Source organism: Prionailurus bengalensis, chromosome F2 (assembly GCF_016509475.1).
Source record: "Prionailurus bengalensis isolate Pbe53 chromosome F2, Fcat_Pben_1.1_paternal_pri, whole genome shotgun sequence".
In the NCBI taxonomy this organism is placed as follows: Eukaryota; Metazoa; Chordata; class Mammalia; order Carnivora; family Felidae; genus Prionailurus; species Prionailurus bengalensis.
The window spans coordinates 27,516,087-27,537,266 of record NC_057353.1 but is presented as its reverse complement, the minus strand read 5'-3'; the positions used below and the strand labels follow the sequence as shown (position 1 = coordinate 27,537,266).

The following is a 21,180-nucleotide window of genomic DNA, read 5'->3' as shown; positions in this document are numbered from 1 at the left end:
TGGCTTAGTCAGTTAAAGCAAATGACTTCAGCTCAGGTCATGATCTCAGGGTTCGTGAGTTCAAGCCCTGCATTGGGCTCTGTGCTGACAGCTCAGAGCCTGGAGCCTGCTTCAGATTCTGTGTCTCCCTCTCTCTCTGCCCTTCCCCACTCATGCTGTCTCTGTCTCTCTCAAAAATACTAAACAAACATTAAAAAAAATTATAGAAATCCCAGTTTCATTGCTTTTGTAATTTCCTAATTCTTAGCTTTTTATTATGCAAACTGATTTAAACATATTAGTTAAATTTTTTTCTCGTGTATCTTCAGAAAAGAACAACTCTTGTATTGATTCTTCATGAAAAAAATCTTTTTCCTCTTATCAAGCTAACCTGTGTCTAGATCTGTTCTTCCAGTTCTGTGTTATAAAGGCCTAGGAATCACCTGAGCAAAAATAAATTCTCACTACACAGTGGAATTGAAGGAAAAATCCTTATAATAAGTGATAAAGTGACAATGGGAAAAGGCTGGGAATACTGCCAGAAAAAAAAAAAAAAAACCTATGGTTACTGTCACACGTTCCAGTTTCTACTAGTCAAAGATTATGTGATATTAAAAAAAAAAATTACTCCCTATTGCACCTAACACAGTGACTTAAACTTACTAAATGTTCAACAAATATTTCCTAAATAAAATTGATGATTTACTGGATTTTATTTAGGACCATGCAGGAAGATAGATTCTGTTTAAGTTGTTACTGCCTAGCTATAGCTATTTTTACATAACTTTTTGCCCTTAAAATTCATTGTTATATATTATTTTATGGGTTTTAAAGAATGTGTGGGACAAAAGAAAACTTAAAAATTAAACAGGACAGTCATACTGGTCACACTATCCTACTCAAGTGAAACGTGTAAAATTAATCATGGTAGCCAAAGTGCAAACATGTGTTCTGTTAGGAGCAACCTATATCATTTCCTTGGCCATTCTTATTTCTTAGTTTCAGAGTCCAAAAGCACACCGTCCTTCTTTAGTATTGCTAGATTTCAGTGTTAATTTGGTTACTATTTTTCTCTGTTTTCCAAAAGATGCAGTGTTCAGGAAAAAGACCTTAAGTTTCTGTACATAAATATCAGTGTCCTTTCCTTGACATGTTTCTTGGTCCCTTCGTATTATTTTCTCCTTTTTATTCTATGAATTCCTACCAAGTTCATCATATTCTATCAGAACGTTCATTTTTTTAGCCTATTAGAGTACATTATATTTTATTAGTGTAAAGCATATTCTTAAAAACTTGAGTGTCCCCTTCTGTAAAGACCAAAAATCTCCCCAAAGATCTTGTTCTCTGACTAATGTGTTGCTAAGACTAGGAGACTATGATACAACATCCTTTTTGGGGGGGGGGGTTATTCTTAGTTTTAGCAAACTGAAGGGAATTTATACTACAGAATGTCAAGAAATACCTTTACTAGGATCACTATTTAGCTGGAAGACTTACTCTGATTTGCTAATTTGTATGTATGTTATCCTATTGGACATCTTTTATCTGTATGTCCTATCAAATCTGTGTGACAGTGTGTGTGTGTTTGTGTAAATGTGCAGCATACAGTTTGAGAACCAAATTTAGAAATAGTTACGTTATTTTAATAAACTAGAAAAAAAGTGATAGAAATTAAGTTTTTATGTTCTAGAAGGCAATATTACACAGATTTCACTATTTTCAACTATCAACTGTTATCTCTGAATTGCACGTTTCCCTAATCAATGTGTAAATTTTGTTTAACTACATTGTGAGCTTCAGAAAGCAGACATTCATTTACAAATATTTATTGAGTATTAATAGACAATGAGGATACAGAGATGAATAAAAAAGGGCTGTTTCCATCAAAGAGCTCATATTCAAGTTGGAGAGATACACATGTAAACAAATAGCTGTGATCTAAGGAGATACATTTGCAGATAAGGTGTTAGGGAATCAAGAAGTATAGAATAGCTAATTTCTAGACTGGGGCTTCAGAATGGGAATGTAAGTCAAAAAGGCTCCAGAGAGTGAAATGGGACAGGGTCTGGAGGGACCAGTGAGAACTTGCAATAAAGCATAAAGAAGAACATCTTAGGAACAGAAAAACAGCTAACACAGAGCAAAGAGTTATGTAAAAGTAAAATGTGGCATTTATATTAAAAAGTTTTATCTGGCTAAATTTAAGAATTTTTTAAATTAGAGGAGTGAAACAATCAGATTTATGTTTTAGAAAGATACATGTCGTTGCCAGATGGATAGAAAGAGTGCTGGACAAGGCAGGTCCTAGTGAGCAGGCTATTGCATTATATTAGATAAGTGATGATTTAAAGGATTGTAATACAGAGGTACCTGGGTGGCTCAGTCAGTTGAGCATCTGACTTTGGCTCAGGTCATGATCTCACAGTTCATGAGTTCGAGCCTCATGTTGGGCTCTGTGCTGGACTCTGTGCTTAGAGCCTGGAGCCTGCTTCCGATTCTGTGTCTCCCTCTCTCTCTGCACCTAACCCACTCGGGTTCTGTCTCTGTCTCTCTCAAAAATAAATAAACATTTAAAAAAATTTTAAAGGATTGTAATACAGACAAAAAGAAGTGAGAAGTTTCAAGGAGTAGTTAAGAATTAGAATTGATGGACTGAAAATCAAACTGCAGAAAGAAGAGTTAAGAGAACTAAGAATTTGGATTTTTAATTTGGTTTGAATTTGGGAAACCAGTGCCTCCATATATGAGATCTACAGCATATGAAGAAAAGCAGTTTTGGGAATGGGGTCAAATATTGGATTTGGTGTTGGAATATTGAATTTTAAGATGTTTTTGGGAAATCCATATTGAGCTGGATCCAATAAGTCAGCTGATCAGGAGTGACCTCTGGGATTTATCATGGTAAAAGTGGTGATTGATTGTGTCGGTCAAGAATAAGTCATGTGAAGACTGGGATTGTAGAAGAGGAATAAATATATAATCCCAGGGAACCACAGTATTTAGTAGGGAGGTAAAGAAGGTTGAACTTGTCAAGGAAAGTAAGCAGTTGCCAGAGAAAAAGGAACAAAGGATTAAATGCATACATACATTCACCCAGAGGGTGGGAGGTGGGGTACTAAGGTAAATTAAGCATCTCAAAAAAGATTCCGTGGTGAATAGGATTAAATGCCATGTGGTAGACTATAAAACATACATGAACTATCCATTATATTTGGCTAGTAGGATTGATATACTCACTTAGGTTTAATTCAGAGAACTAGAGTGGGACTAGATACAAAGAAATTGAGTGGTTTTGCTTGTACATGGCTGCTGTGGAGAGGAGCTAGTGATACCACTGGCAGTCATCCTGGAGTATAATATAATGGAACACAGAACTCTAAAACATCACATCCTTATCTTGACCATCTCTCCATATCCAGTCTCCAGGTTAATGCCTAGATACGTGCAACCACCCCTATGTAGAAATGAGCACTGTAGGATCTGGGGGTGTAGCAAAAAAACCTTATGGGGAGAATATTCTGGAAGAGAAAGGGCATATCTATATGGAAGACTTGTGAATCTGGAGAATTTGTTTCTTAGGATACAAAAATTCTTTCCTTTAGGAGGCTTTATTATGTAGCTACATGAATATCAATTAGAATTATAGAACCACTAAGTTTTATTTTAGGAGAAGTTTGAGTCCTTTGGAACATCATCACTTTTTAATTTCCACATTGGCCAAAGCTTCAGTGACAATTACTGAGAGTCCAGATGCTACTGAAGACATTGTTGGTAATAAAAATTTGATTGGAAGTTAAATTGCAAAAGGATAAGAAATAAGGAAGAGAAACATGAAAACAGCAATGATGCCTATTTTCAGAAATACAAGTAGTGAAGTTAAGAGGGGAACTGAGAACTTGAGTACATTTGTGAAAAAGGGTAAAGTCGGTGAAGAAAAAAGGATAATTAACAGACCTCCTGAAAGAAAATGTTTAAAAAACCTCAGATGTGAAAACCTGTATCTTAGAAGTGGGAAACTTCCTGTGTACTGAGAGACATGACAAAAAAAGCTGTGCAGCACTTATGAGTAAACTGAAGTTGCAAATAATGAATGAGCATTGTTATAAACTTTTTACAGTCACTCTGAAGAAAGTAGAGTGAAGGCAGATGGCTTGAACGGTTTTGATTGGGCAGAGATGGCACAAAGACAAGAAAGGAAGAAAAGCAGGAGCATTGAGAAGGATTAACAGTAGATTCCAGACTGGAGGAGAGTTGCTAAGGAAATACTGATCTTGATAAAAACAAAGTAGATGTGGTGCAAACTAGAAAGTTAACCAGTTATAGTCAGATAGTTTTGTTAATTTTGACTTTATAGTGAGAGATGGCCAGGATCCCAAATCCCCACATTCTGGCCTAGATAGAGGCAACAAATATACACAGAGAAAAAAAACACCAGAGACAATACAAACTTGTTTTGCACTGGCTAGCATTTTGTTCCAAATCCCTGTGTACTGTTTTATCCTTGTGACCTGAGTAAGATGAACTTAAAAGATTTACATCCTGTTTTACCCCTTCTGCCTAAGACCTTGCCTGAACTCAGGCTGTGTGTTATTTGATGCTTACTTTCTCCCAAGTCCCACCTTGGATTCTGCTTGGTTTTTGCTGCCTTTATGTGGTAAAAATAATACAACGAAAAGAGAGCAACATCAAAACACAAGAAGTTAAACACTCTGCTTTTCTACCCCAAGATGTTATCCTTAATATAGTAAAATCATGGGTGTCTGTGAGCACTCCATTTTGTTACTGACTGATTTTAAAGATTTTTAGTCAGGTGAATAGGGCTGGTGCATCTGGAAACTGCATTTTTTCTAGATCAGTGATTGACAGGTTGTAGAGGTGAGGGTGTGGGCAGAAAAAGATGCCAAAGTTGCGCAGGGAGTTCTTTCAAAGGGGAAGTGTGTGTGTGTGTGTGTGTGTGTGTGTGTGTGAGAGAGAGAGAGAGAGAGAGAGATAGAGAGAGAGAGAGAGAGAGAGAGGGAATGTATATGGGTGGAGGAGAGAGTGTTGTAAAACTTTCAGGGGATTCTGATAAACACTGGTCTTTCTTCTGACTGAAAATCTTTTACTGCCCTACAGATGAGCAAGTAAGAACGATAGGAGTGATATTGGGGCTTACGATTTAACAGTTGGGTCTGGCAGATGATGAAGTCCAGGAAGTGGGCCACCAGAGTGGAATGGAGGTAAAAATTATTGGAGTAAATCCCAGAAAAAGAGGCTAGAATGCCGGTATGTCCACCACAGGAAGGCTTTAAACTTCTCCTTTATCACTCGCAGCACTTTCTCGGGATCAAATACATAGTGTATGTTCAATAAATACTCTTCATAGACTATGCACATTTCAGAAAAAAATGTATTACTTTTAATATCAATTATGTGAGCATGCAACATTACTAAATACAAAAGTCATACAAGCTCACAATGACTTCAGAGACTGCCACTCTTTAATTAAAGAACAATTTGGGGCCTATTAAGACATCATAAATCATAGATGCTTTCTTATTTTTACTTGGTAACTATACATTGTCTTCCTGTTACTACAAGCTTCACTCAGAAGCTTGGCTACCTGGCAGTTACATTTCTTTACCCTTTATTGCTTCTCTGAAGAGAAAGAGCAATCTCATTCATCTTCTAAAATGGTGCATTTTTCCTGTGTCTGAGTCAGACTCAAGTGTAGGGCATTTACAGCGAGCAGTTCTGGGGGTGTTGCCTAAAAATTGAAGGTTGCCTATTACCTATTGGAAAAACATTTTTATAAATTATGATAGCAGTATGTTGGCATAGGATGTTTACAATTGATAAAAGGTAAATTTGACAAGTTCATACTTATTGCAAATGAGTTGAAAAACTGAAACTGTCATACATATTTCTAGTTAATTAAACATAGCGAGTAGCATGGGACATAAAAAAATCTGAACCATGTTAAATTTATAGACTGCATGCCAGAAAAATATTTTGGGGCAAGTATAACACAAAAAATAAATTCTAATTGAATTTCTTTTTTTAAAAAAAAGTACACTTTCTGTGATCTAGTCACATCTGTGTCATTACTCATCTAGGTAACCTTGAGAAAGACAATTCCCTCTTTTGAGACTTAGTTTTCCTCTCTAAAACAATGGAGGATGAACCACTTCATCTCTAAATGTTCCCTTATAAATATATGTGCTCTATAAATTGGCTTTAGTTTTATGGCAGGTGTAGTAGAAAGCTCCTTGGAGACAGACCAAGATAGGTTCAAATCTTAATTTCATCATTTATTAGCTTTTTAAACTTGGAAAAGTTATAGTTTATTGAGACTTAATTTCTTAATCTGTGAAATGGGATAGTACTACCTTTTTAATCAAATTGTCTGAGAAACAATTAAATGGAAGAAAATGTGCTGAGAAGTTATTAGCATAATGTCAGTTGGTTAGTAGGCATTAAGTGCATATTATCAAACCTAATGTCTTAGTTTCCACCCTTTCCTCCTTAAAAATTCAATACCATGTATATTATTCACTTGCAAGAAAAAGATACTACAGTACAATTTGGAAGACACTGTGAACTTTTGCTGAGCAACATTTGTAGGTTGTAGGCATTTTGGAAAGTAGATTTTTATCTTCCAGCTTGGGAATGCCTCTGGGTTTGAATATAGCAGACAAAGTAGCAGTAAGAGGTCAAAATAATTCAAAAAGCTCCATATGACTTTGCAATTTAGCACTATTATATATTCAAAGACAAGCATGACACCACATGCATTAATAATAATATATCACATAGGAATATAAACTCTCCACATACACTCAGCACTAGTCTTACCGAAACTTTACAAAACTACATGAAATCAGTTTGGAATTCCACAACTTTAAGGATGGAGAGAACTTTACCTAGATTCACAAGAAAGCTATGAGAATAGTAAATGAGGATGTTGAAAGAGTGATTTTATGGGTTGGATGTTTTAAATGGACTATGAGAGATTGTCTAAAAAAGTCTCAGGAACCTCTTTTCCCACTTGTAAGATTATTAATAGGTGGATTTATTTGAATTTTAACTGGGTACTTTGGACCTTAATGGGTTAGAATGAAGTACTCTAATATTTAGTCTTCCTTCTATTTTATGAGAGACTCACCCTATTGACATTTTTTTCTAGTAATACATGATTGAGGACAAATGATACCCATGCCCTTATCCCACTCATTTGAAACATACTGTAAATTTCATCCTATATGCAGCTATAGAGGAGAGCTGAGTTCCCACTATGTCCATGGAGATTATCTATGGAGATTCTGCTTAACCTACTTCATATGGGACTCTATCTAAGACCTCAAGGATAATTAATTGGGCTCTTTATTATAAAGGGTCTTCCTGTTACTTATTTGTCCAGTAATCCATGAGCCACTGGCATATTACTGGTTCCTTATTTATTACCACTGATAAGTGATTTTATAATACTGACCAGAGGGATTACACAACTCACAGAAACTTTCCACATAAGAACCATGATGTCAAAACACAGCAGAGGCTATCAACAGTATTAATGAGGATTTTGTTAGCTTCTAATGATAATTATTATTGTATCAGAATGCAATTCACACTAATTATTAGTAAAAGTTTACAAACATTAAAAAGTGCATAATAACATTTGTATCTGATAGGGCTGAAAAAAGACATGGAAAACACAATGCAAGGGCTTTACTTTTGTGATTGGTGGCCACATGATTGCAAGATAATTTTTTCCATCTGTTACAGCTCCATGCAGATAAGTTGTCCTCCAAATTTAAATAGTACCATACAGCACTGAGAAATTTGATTCCATAACAAAATATTTCCTGTTCATAGAATTATCTTGTATTCTCTTTCCCACCATCTTGATTCTCCAAAATCCTCATAATTAAAAAATTTTTTAAATGTATATTAGTGGGAAAAGTTCTCCAATGGAAAATAAAACAAAATTTACAGATTGAATTCTGGTCTGTGCAGACAGCAAACAGACTGAATTCAAGTAAAATTCACATTAATGGATATTTTCAAATGCCTGTTTAATAAAGCAAAGGACTCTTGATGAATTGGTTAGACTTAATCCATCAACAGTGAATCAAGGGGAAAGATTAAGTTAAAAAAAAAATTGTGATCTATCCTGTGTACACCACCATACTGTGGAGAAGAAAAAAGGCAGCCCTTTTAAAAATGAGTGGTATAAAAATTCACAGTAACGTACATTGTTTTTGTTTGTCATAAGCAATCAAAGAAGGGGGCAGTGCTGAGTGTCTATATTGTACAATACAAAACAGTGTAAATAACACAGCAGGAACACACAGATACATAATGCTAAAAACAGTGCTTTCTGGATGGTTCTTTTACTGGGTGAATACTTGGACCAGAGATATTTAAACTCTGGGGTTCAACCAACCTTTTGCAATTAAACACAATTAAATCCTCTGACATTGTGAGGGGCCAGATGCTACAGGAAGAATCATCATCTAGGTCTGTGCTACTCTCTACAAGCATTTTATCATATGGTCAAGTGAAAGGATCCATACAAAAATGACATCCAAACACAAGCCACATGATTTCAACCATTGCTAAAGACAGAGGTAGAGAAAAGTCTGTCTGCAGCCACAGCCTCTGCCCTCATTTTTAATATGACAATGAGCAGATTCCTACAATGCAGCACAGCCATTTTTTTTCCCCCCTTTTCACTCTTGGGAACAAATTCATTCCAGCCAGGCCTGGAGATTTGAGACATTGTCAGCTGTTGATGAAGTTATCAAAGTGGGGCGTTAGCTTTCAGATTTTGCTGCTTCCCCTTGGGCTTCCCCACTTTGTTCTGTGGAATTTCGTTGTGCATCTTCTTCACCTTCTGTAAGAAACAATGAAAAAAGGGTAAAGGCAAATAAAAGCTATTTCTTATATTTACCAACTCTTAATATATCATACTGAAAATTTCAGAAATACTCAAAAAGTCATAAATTCTACAGAGACAAGTATATTTTATTGGTGATCAATTTCTCATGAAGAAAACAGTGTAAGAGTTTCAAGGGCTGGCTAATTCTGATGCTAAGAACTTGGGACAGCACAAAATAATAACTCAATTTTTATAGTTGTTAGTGATCATCTATGCTTTTGATAAATAGCCAGGAAATCTCAAGGTCTGGTGATGGCACTTAATAGTTTCACAGATTGCAGAAATCAGTAGTGATTTTAGGCAGAAATCAGAAATGAGAAGCAACTCTACCATTTCACTCCTGTCTTATTTTAAGAAATATTTAAAAATTTCATTTTCCATTATTTATAGTACTTGTTGATAACCCAGCTGATTTCTCGGAGGTTTAGTTAATTAAATTAAAAGCAACAGTGGAGGATGAAAGGACATTATGTCAGCTGGTCGGTCCCTTGCTGAACAGTTATCATGGCCTCTGGTCTGCCCTTATAGAACATATGTACAATGCCAATAAAACCAGCATCCTCAGCAGCAATCTCAGCTCATGACATAGCAAGCACTGAAATTAAATAATGCTTTCTTTTCACATTAGGTAATTTTATCTAAAGTTCAAACTTACAAGCTGTAGGCAATCCTTGATTCAAAGATTCATATGTTTGCATGTATTAGTTCATCATTAAGCAACCAATAAATATTAGTGGATAAAATATTTTTGGGCGTTGCAATAACGTAAATTATATCAATGTTTGCTAAATGTTTGTTACCATAATTCAAATGGATAGAAGTAAGTGGACTGTTCCATTTATTTAGGTGGAAATGTTGAAAGGCAATTTCTCTTTTACTCTTAACAAGTATACACAAAACATTTCACTATACACCATACTTCCAGAAATTAAAAGCAGTACATAAATTATATCTATATCTATATTCTTATATAGATATATTCTGTTCTAAAGGGGTTCTCGGGGTTTACATTATATATTATATATCATGTTCATAAACTACTTTCATTATTACAACAATGAACAACCTCCCAAGATGTGCAGATGGCCTGAATGTGAGATGTGTAGATTAGCATGCAACAAGAACTTGATAAATAGGAAAAGCTCTTAATAACCAAAGTAATGAAGTCAAATTAGGGCAGATGCAAGACAGTAGAATATTTAAGGATGAAAGTGACTGCATAAATACAAGATGAGGTACTTGGTTCCCATGAGGCTTGTGATTTCTGGGTGTCTGGGGACACTTCCCAGGGCTTCTTAGCATAATGCTGCAATTACAGAGGTGTGGCTAAATAGATGCTTTTTAACAAGTCATGGTAAACATGGGACAGCAATATTGTTGAGTGTAAATTAAAAAGAAGTTGAAACACTCATGAATTACAGAGGACGTCCCTTACAATACTCAGCTACTGATATTTCGTTTGTCATTATATGTCAGTGTTGTACAGTTGCTATTTTTAGTTCTTCGTACTTAGAATAATAAAAAAAATTACTACTGCTTATATTTTGCCTGATTCTGGACTTTAGGATTTAAAAAGAAACAGAAAAATTTTCAGGAGCCTGGAGAATGGCAATTAACACTTAGAAATGTTTAGAAAAGAAGACATTTAGAAGCATAATGATATTTGAATTATTTTAAACTGTTTAAAAATATAAAATATAAAATTATTTTATTATATTTTTTAATATAAAATATCAGTTTATTATTTCATTTGCTATATACCAAGTTAATATATTCTCTTGTATAAGAAAGGTCTTGATGCTGTTGAGTTTCAATTTCAGTGAGGAGAAAAAGAAGAAATGTAACTATACTATGAATATATTGGGAGTGGCTAAAAATAATGCATATTATTTAGAACAGAATTTTAATATACAAATAAAAATATAAATCTTATAAAAGAAATTAATTAGCAACTTCTCAAAGACCACAGAAAAAATTTTACTTACCTCATACCACCAAATTACAATAATTCCCTAAATCCTTTCTGAAGTAACTTCTGGTAGTAATAATAGGGAAACAACAAAACCTAAAGTATACATAGGTCTGTATATTCCAAGGTGGTGATGTTAAGTTTTATTTTCAATCTGAATTTTAAAAGACCAATCTGTGACCTGCTGACCTTTAGCCATTGAATAAAGTACTGTCCCTAGGTATCTTAGGGTAATGTTGCTGTTTCATTAACATATACTCTGACTCAGTTTTCCAATAACTGGAAAGCTCTGCCATAAAAATTCTAATAGCAAAGAAGTACTGAATAGTTATCATGAGTCAGAAGCTGACTTTTCACGTACACAACACTGTGGTTCCTTAATTGTGAACTCCTCTTTTAATTTTAAAGGTTATTTTTGCACAAGATTTGTCAGAGAAATACATTTAGCTTTAATACTTGCAAAAGCTATGGATGAAAGAACTATTGGGATTCATTTAAATACTCAGAAGTACTTTGACATCTACATTTGCTTTACTTTTCCATTGGTAAAGTTAGATTGCTTGGGTAAGAAGAGCGCCAAGGCCCAATAATAAGACAAATTTTCCACAAACCCATTCTATTAAGAAAAGAAAACTGAAAGATCTTATTACCTAAGACATTGATATAACAAACTATTTTACTCCCACTCAATAGAATTGATCCTGGAGACCCTTTTCCTTTGAAGTGGTTATTGAAATGTTATAGGTGGCCAATACTGTCAAAGGTAGGAACTCCAACTTTGTTAAATATTCTACATAGAAATTTCAGAGCTTTTATAGAGATTAGGATTAAAAAAAATTTTTAACCTTTATTTATTTTTGAGACAGAGAGAGACAGAGCATGAGCAGGGGAGGGTCAGAGAGAGAGGGAGACACAGAATCTGAAACGGGCTCCAGGCTCCGTGCTGTCAGCACAGAGCCCAACGTGGGGCTCGAACTCACGGACCGTGAGATCATGACCTGAGCTGAATTCGGCCACTTAACCAACTGAGCCACCCAGGCGCCCGAGATTAGGATTTTTTAAAACCCATGTGCTTTATTCATTGCATTAGTAAAATCAGATTAAGGATTCTGCATTTGAGTGGGAACCCTATAAAGAGAAGTCACTGAAAATGAAATAGGAGTGACTAAGGGATTAGTTCCTGACTTTTATCTTGTCTAAGATTGTTTATAACTCTACTAAATTATTTTCAAAGGTAGTTTTTCATGTTTTAATCCTACGCAGTGAAATGGTACAAATCATCTCATGTTCATAGAGAGATGTGTGTCAAACAACTCACCTGTCTTGTTGATATCAAGACCCGCTAATTTCAAGGCTAATTCATTGCTGTTGCCACTTGCAGAGGAAACCAGGATATCATGTATTGCATTTCTTCTACCTGTTCTTCCAGAAGCAATGAAATCTGCATATGTAGTTTCCACATCAGTCATTGCTAACAAATATCCACATAGCAGGGACTACAAAACAAAGAAAAACTAATAGGTAAATATAATGTTGGTCAATGATAACATTTAACAAAGATGCTTGTTAGCTTACTGGTCTACAATATGAATGTTAAATAGTTGTCTTGCTTTCATGTTCAAAAAGCAAGTAATGCTTTAATTCTTGATCAAAGGTCAGGGAATTTTTTCTGTGAAGGCCTGACGGTAAATACGTTAGGCTTTGAGGGCTATATGGTCTCTATTCCAACTACTCAATTTTGTGATTATAATGCAAAAATAGTCAAAGTAAATGTGCTAAATACATGTAATAAACACACTGTGTTTGCAAAAATAGGAGTAAGAGCAGATTTGGCCTGAATACCATAACTTGTATTGGTTTAGATCATAAAATTCTCCTTCTCTAATATCACTTTAGTCAGTCTTCAACTCCAGAGAGAACTTGAGATCAATGGCATACCAAAATTGGGGGTGGAATCGAAGTGGTCCATCCTAGACATAAGCAGAATGCAAGTTACACTGTCTACAGACTCTAAGAATGATAATGAAATTGACCAAAATTCAGTTTGCTTTTTATTAGCACCATTAGCCAGCAAGTCTAATCAATGTCAGTGACCAAATAACTGCCCCCAGTCCAGGAGAACAGCTCCCTTATGGTCCCCCTTGTTAAGTCATTGTTTGAGAGGAATAATAATATTTCTTGACTGAATCTTCGAAATAAAATTTTCAAGTTTAAAAAGGAGTCAATGAAAGTGAGTTTCCCCAAACTTGTGATACACATACTTAATTAAAGACTTAATGCAAAAAATATTTTCAAGGTAAAATATGATATGTGTATTAACAGAAGACCACCAAATGCAAATCTTTTAATATTTTCTGTTTAAATTTATGTCCTTCCCTAAACGTCAAAAGAGGAATGGGTAGGGGGCGCCTGGGTGGCGCAGTCGGTTAAGCGTCCGACTTCAGCCAGGTCACGATCTCGCGGTCCGGGAGTTCGAGCCCCGCGTCAGGCTCTGGGCTGATGGCTCAGAGCCTGGAGCCAGTTTCCGATTCTGTGTCTCCCTCTCTCTCTGCCCCTCCCCCATTCATGCTCTGCCTCTCTCTGTCCCAAAAATAAATAAACGTTGAAAAAAAAAAAAATTTTAAAAAAATAAAAAAAAAAGAGGAATGGGTAGTAACATATAAAGCAATAAACTTCTGTTGTACTAATTTGTTGAAACAGAACTTGAAAATAACATAATTTCCCTCCTATTCCTAAACATTCCAATTACATTTTACTGTAGTTTAAGATTAAAAACGCATCAATGGTCAAAAGAAAGGAATATTTTCAAAATGTAAGAAATATGGGGGAAGCAAAAATGGTGGACCCCATACATCATCATGGGCATGCACACTGGCACTCTGAAATAACTTGATGCCATCTACACTGTAATTTATTTAGGATGGCAGTCAGTAAGTAGCACATTCTTTTAGGTTTAGTTCCCCCAAAGCATATTGAGGAAGGAGCTGTTCTTTCAATCTGGAGAAAGTTACATTTTGCTTCTTTAAGAGGAAGCTGAAACAAGAAAGAGGGAGGAATAGCATAATACAATTTTGAAATAGGAAATATATGTATACTACATGCTTACCGTGACTGTATTATGGATAACATTGCTTTCCATTCACTCACTATACCTACCATTATTTTGTAAGGGAATATGCTTTAATGGTTATTTTATTAAAATTTCAAAATGCTCCTCAAAAGATCCTGGGTTTAGTCACGGAGTGACTTTTGAAAATCACTCGACCTCCTGGTCTTCCATTTTCTAATAAGTAATGGGACAGCTGAATGGCATGATAGTTAATAACAGCTCAAGTGAAGCTGTAAAAACAATGATCACTCAAAACTATCGCATTTCTAAAATTATGAATTTGGAGATTCCCTTTGTGGCCATAACCACCTACCATTTTTTCCCCTCTTACTCTTAATGAATCTGTTCTTCACACTGGTTAAATCTTTAATTCCTTTAACTTTTTTTTTTAGCTTTCTTTAGGTCCAGTCTGGATCAATTGCTGACCATTTCATGTAACTTCTTATTAGCCTCAAGAAATCCCTTTGACCTACTCTCACCTTGATTTTCCTAAGCCTCACCTAGGAAAACAGCATGGTGCACTTTCTCTGATCTCATTACCTGGGTAGCTAAATGTTACCAGGAAAAGTTACAAAATTGTGCCAATTGGCTCAACTGAAAATTTTTGACTCTATTATTAGTATACACTCTTGGTTGTTCAGAAATTCTTTTGTTCACCTCTAGTTGACTCCTCCTTATGCTTTTCTCTGTGGGAAGGATTCCAAATGCTTCCCAGGCCACACAACCAGATACCCCCTGCCTTAAGAGATGATTTTGCATCTTCTTTCTCTGAGAAAATGTAGGACATCTGCTGTAAATTCTCTTAACTTTCTTCCTGTCTCAAACACATTTCTCTGTAAAATGCTATTCTTTCTTTTCTAAATGAACTAGCCGCTCTCTTTCTAAGGCATTCTCTTGATTCTGTTTCTTATCACCTCCTGTAGGACCTTGCTCCATCCATAATTTTTTTTCCTCAATAATTTGAGTCTTCTTTCTCCTCTGGATTTCTCCTGTAAGTTTGTAAGCATGTTCAAGTCCCCTTACTAAAAAAAAAAAAAAAAAAAAAAAAAACAAGAACAAAAGCAAAAACAAAACAAAACAAAAATCAAAACAACTAAACCAATCATTTAACCAAATATTCTTTTCTCAATCTTTATACCTCTTTGCACTACCATCTCTTTCCTTTATTAAACTTCTCACGAGGCGCCTGGGTGGCTCAGTCGGTTAGGTGGCCGATTTCGGCTCAGGTCATGATCTCATGGTTTGTGAGTTCGAGCCCCGCGTCGGGCTGTGTGCTGACAGCTCGGAGCCTGGAGCCCGTTTCAGATTCTGTGTCTCCCTCTTTCTGACCCTCCCCCGTTCATGCTCTGTCTCTCTCTGTCTCAAAAATAAATAAACGTTAAAAAAAAATTAAAAAAAAAAAACTTCTCACAAGGGTTCAGCTACTTTTATTTTCTCATTTTCCTTGAACAAACCTTTAGAATTGCCATATTCCATTGGCTTTTATGTAGAATATTTTATGGAGATTACTTTGAAATGATCTGTATTAACATTAAGTAACTGATTAATTTTAAAATTTCTTGCAAGTGCCCATCCTGTTTGAGCTCTCTACGATATATGACATTGCCAGTTACATTCTCCTTGAAACTCTCCCCTAGCACATACAGCAAACTACAGAGGCAAGATTATTATAAGTATTGTCATAAGCATTACTATAGCTATCTGTATTTGAATTTAGATTTTCCATTTAGTTGTTATGCTATATTTAATCTTCCTGTACTTAGTGTTTCATCTATAAACTGTGATAAATATACTTAGTTCTCAAGGTGGCTATGAGAATTTATGTGGATCATGTATCTAAAGAGCCTAACACAATGTTTGGCACCTGGTGGGTAGGTGCTGATATAAAATAAACAAACAAACATAAATAAAACAATAAATAAACAAACATAATACAAACAAACATAAATAATATGCAAAACAAACATAAATAAAACAATCTGTCATCTTACTATCCTGGTTTGGCACCTGGTGGGTAGGTGCTGAAATAAATAAATAAATAAACCAACAAATAAAACTGTCATCTTACTATTCTGGTTTCATCCTATTTTGACTTTTGTATTCTTCACAAATTTCTTTTCCTAGGGGACATTTTTATAGGAACTTAGGTCAGTCCTTGACCTTTTTTTTTTTTTTTCTTTCTAACTTGAATAACTCATCTAATCCTGAGGCTTCTGATTCCTCACTAGGGATAATGCAAAAGTATGCATCTCTTTTTCCCAGGCTCCTCACACACAAGGTCAACTGCCTGCTAAATAGGTATTTTCACCTGGTTTTGCATAAGCATTTCAAATTCAATAAAAAAGACAACAACAAAACACAAATAGAGTAAACTGGCCTCACCAATACACTGTGTTGGAGCATACTTTTGCTTATTTCTCTCACTTGATATCCATGTCTAATAACTTGCCAAGTCATATTGATTTTTATTTGATGTCACTCATATTTACTTTCTGTAAAACAGGAAAAGCTCATCCTGGGGTTATAGCTGAGTTTTTCCATAATCTGGAAAGAACCCACTTTTGTTGCTTTAACTTCAACAACTAGCTCTCATACTTTGTATGTTGCTGAATAGCATACACTATTTCTCCAGAGCTTCTCTGCTGGTGTATTGCTCAAGTCTGTTATTCCACCTGGAATGCCTTCCTCTAACAAATCTGCTCAGTGAAATGGATTTAGCCCTCAAAATTCAGCCAAATGCCATCTTCTCGCTGTCTTCTTTCCCCTGTCTCCTCAGCTGGCATTCCCACTGGCCTTGATTTGTGCCTGTACAAGGCACTTAAATTCTAAGTAGCACTGTCTTCTTCTAGACAGATCATAAGCTCTGACAAGACAGGAACTACATTTTAATGTTTTAATTACATACAATTCCTAGTAGAGTCCTTTGCACAAAGTCAGTGCTAGATAAAAGTATCTTGCATAGAATTGAACAATGAAGAAGAAATATATTACATCTTTCATTAGTAGCCACAGAGAACCTCCCTCTTCCCTGTTTATACTAAATTACCAAATCCTAAAAATCCAGAATTTTTCACATGTACATGATCTGAGGACTTGAGAGTTCTATGGTCTGACCATCTTCACTTAACAGTTAGTTAAGTTCTGGAATGAAGGTCTAGAAAGTCCCAGTTTACTTTTTCTGTTTTACCAGATTGCCTGTATGCGAGTAAGTTATGAGTTTGGATAAAGATTTTGACCTTGGAGTAGTTTAATGTTATTTAGTTATAAAGATATTTTCATTATCTACTCTATCACCAATTAACCAACACAGTATCTAGGTTCTACATTACTTTGATGATTTAGAGTTTCACATGCACATCAACCTAATAAATGTTATGTCATAAAAGTTTCAGGAAAGGTGAGTTACAGGAATAAATTCATCCCACAATCACTGTTACTGTCTTTCACGCTTAGTCTCTTTATGGCTTTTTAAAACTCAGGCTTTTAAAAAAGCACAACTGGTATTATTTCCCATCTGATAACAATGCTATGATGTATGCAAAAATATCCTCATTTTCAGATGAAGAAAATAAATCCCAGAAATAGTAAGTGATTGCTAAATAATACACAGAACTATGACTTAACCCAGGTTGATGGGTTTTGCATAAAAAGGTACTGTATTTTGCAACAAAATCCTTTTTTTTTTTTTGCCATTATCATTTTTCTTGGTAGACTGTCATAATAATACATGTGCCTGTGGGGGTTTAGTATCTTATTCACTTTGCTAATAGTAGTTTGAAGGAGATTTGAAATGTCAAGAATGAGATAGAAAAAAGTGGTGACATTTTCCATGAGAAGATATGAATTAAAAAGAATGTATACTGTGCAATGATTTATATATCTGGGAATGTTAAAAGATCCTGGCAGTATTTCTATTTATAAAGGGGGGAGCCAACAACTTAATTTGAATTTTCACATGGTATTTTCTTGGTTAAGGAGATTTGTTTTTATTTTATTTTATTTATTTTATTTTATTTTATTTTATTTATTTATTTTTTAATTTTTTTTTTCAACGTTTATTTATTTTTTTTTGGGGGGGGGGGACAGAGAGAGACAGAGCAGGAACGGGGGAGGGGCAGAGAGAGAGGGAGACACAGAATCGGAAACAGGCTCCAGGCTCTGAGCCATCAGCCCAGAGCCCGACGCGGGGCTCGAACTCCTGGACCGCGAGATCGTGACCTGGCTGAAGTCGGACGCTTAACCGACTGCGCCACCCAGGCGCCCCTTCACATGGTATTTTCTTAGGTAACATGAACATGAAATAAGAAACAGGGTTATGACATATGTAAATGTATATTGTGCTCACCTTTAAAATGCGTATATATGGCTTTCAATTGGATTGAAAGACACTAATGATGATTGTGAGAAGAGTTTATTCCTATAAACTTCTCCTCTCCTTAAGCACTTATGAAACATATTTACTAGGTTGATACGCTAAGTACTGGACATTCAATTATGGTAGCCATTATAATTATTATTATAATAATAGTTATCACAAAAGTAGCATTTCATTTTTATTACATTTTATTTCTCCGGACAATAGACTTATTTTTCAGTAAAAAGAAAAATAGCTGACAAATAGCATACATATAAATACATGAATGAACAATACAATTATATTTTTAGACAAAATATATAGATTCTATGAACTCTCTTTTTTTTTCTCTCTCTCTCTCTTTCCATGATTATATTTCTTTTAGTGAATTCCCCTTAGGTGCTCAAAAAGAGTTATTTTTACATGCAGGGTAGCTATGTTATTTTTGCTTTCAGTTAAACATTTAGACACAGCTCTTCAGTTTAGTGCTATGACTATCAGAGACCGGAAATATCTTTTACACTGAATACTCCACTGTATAATGACTTGTAGTTTTGCTTAGATATTTTGGGGAACCTATTGCCAAATGATTATGTCTGATTAATACCTACCAAATAATGATAAAAGTTTTAAAAACATCTAATAAATATCAGCAGCTGGTAGATGTTTAAAAGAGTAGCAATTAGCACACATGGCCTTATAAAAAAAACTAATCAGAATAAAACCTGCAGGGGCGCCTGGGTGGCGCAGTCGGTTAAGCGTCCGACTTCAGCCAGGTCACGATCTCGCGGTCCGTGAGTTCGAGCCCCGCGTCGGGCTCTGGGCTGATGGCTCAGAGCCTGGAGCCTCTTTCCGTTTCTGTGTCTCCCTCTCTCTCTCTGCCCCTCGCCCGTTCATGTTCTGTCTCTCTCTGTCCCAAAAATAAATAAACATTGAAAAAAAAAAAAAATTAAAAAAAAAAAAAAAGAATAAAACCTGCAAAATTGACCAAAAGTGGGCTTCACTAGAGTTTCCTGTTTATGTTGCTTTAATTAGAATTTTGTAGATAGTACAAAATGGTAGTACTGGATACAAACAAGATAAAATGTTATTTTTTTATCCAGTTATACAAAACAGCCAATTATTTTAATATTCACAGTCTGATTAGAGAGAGAGAGAAAGCATTTTATTACTTAAATGCACCATTTAAAGTTAGATTAATTAAATTATAAAACATAAATTTCCAAATATTGATATCTAAAAATCCAATAAAAATTCATAACTAAGAAACAAGCTTGCTTTTTCTTTCCCCCTTCTTAAAAAAAAAATCTTACTTTCTCACTCTTTAAGAAAAGAAACAGTATATTGGTATTCTAAAAATTCTTCATTTCTATAATGGATTTCTGAACTGAGATTCATGATTCATGTTGGTCTTCCCCTTGTTTATGCTCTTTACCTTTTTAAATATCATATGGACAAATTATTTGCAAAAATAAACCAAAAGATTTTACCTTAACAGATTTTACAGATTTAGACAGATTGCAAGAGGATAGGAAAAGTATGTACTTACGTCTCCTATATTAAACAAATTGAAGCATTCCACACAGATGTGTATCCTAAAAGAAGTTGGGCCTATGAAGCTGCTAAAATGATTTTTATAGTGACATTGAGTCATGAGCCAAATGGTGACTGGGTAACATGCTAATTTTACTCCTGTAAATGGGGACACATGAAATGAGACTCACAGACTTGGAAGAAAGAATGGAGAGAATGCCATCAGCAAGCACTGAAGTCTTCTCTCTAATATGAATGGTATGATCTCTTTTAAGTTTAAAAGAGAAAGAAAATTCTTCCTGTCCCATATTACAAATACAATTACATAACTTCTCAATTGTTCTTTATGAAATCATGCAACGTGTGTTAAAAGCCCCTGAGTAGTTTACTGTGTGCTTAGGGCTTAGTCTACATTAGTGTTTCTGAAGCATTTTGGTCTCAGATATCCATTACATTCTCAAAAATTTTTAAGAACAGTAGTGAGTTTTTGTTTATGTGGTTATATCTGCTCATATTTACCATATGGTATTAAAATTGAAATTTTTAAAAATATTTATTAATTCATTTAAAATATAAATAATAAACCCATTAAATGTTTCCATAAATAATATGTTTTTAGTGAAATATATATTTTTGAAAGCAAAAAAAAAAAACTAGTGACAAAGAATGGCATTGTTTTCCATTTTGCAATTCTCTGGCTTAATTTTGTAAATGTCTGGCTTTATAAAAGACATCTGGTTTCTCATGTCTGCTTCTGCATTCAATCTGTCTCAATATGTTGTTTTAGTTGAATTATATGAGGAAAATCTGGCCTCATACAGATTTTTTTAGTTGGAAATGTGAGGAGAGTTTTAATAGCCTTTTCAGATGATTGTGGATTTTTTTTTTCTGCAATGTGGAATCTGTAATCATATCAAATACTTTCCATACTCTTTTATTGAAAGTTATTGTCTACCTTGTACTTTAAATGGATCTTTGCTTATGCTTATTAAATAAATATATATATATATATACACATACATACATACATATGTATATATATGTATGTATATATATACACACACATACATATGTATGTGTGTATATATATATATATATTTTTTTTTAATATCAAGCATTGGTCATTTGGAGGATATTGGTTCACTAGGTTATACAAAATTGCCAAACGGTACTATATTGTACAATATCACATTTGTTGGTAACACCACCTAACTCATCAGCAAAGTCTTCAAGAACTGGGAAACTGACAAGGTCACAGGGACAGATAATAAGTTTTTCAAAATTATAATTTTTGTTTGAAAGCTCAGATTTAATCA

General features: G+C 34.7%; 1 protein-coding gene across 3 annotated transcripts in view; it reads right to left on the bottom strand.

The window, feature by feature from the left end:
• Positions 1–5,350: 5,350 nt before the first annotated feature.
• The window catches only part of PKIA (cAMP-dependent protein kinase inhibitor alpha), a 95,550-nt gene continuing 79,720 nt past the window's right edge, over positions 5,351–21,180 (bottom strand). For 2 of the 3 annotated variants that reach the window (XM_043601242.1, XM_043601241.1), the window contains 2 exons: positions 12,187–12,364; positions 5,351–8,854 (listed from right to left, as the gene is read on the bottom strand). In XM_043601242.1, coding sequence (XP_043457177.1) covers positions 8,775–8,854; positions 12,187–12,337 — 231 coding nt within the window. In that variant the 5' untranslated portion in view covers positions 12,338–12,364 and the 3' untranslated portion in view covers positions 5,351–8,774. Of the gene's footprint in view, positions 8,855–12,186; positions 12,365–19,880; positions 20,007–21,180 lie in introns of those variants that run through there. The other variant, XM_043601240.1, reaches the window with a different exon arrangement.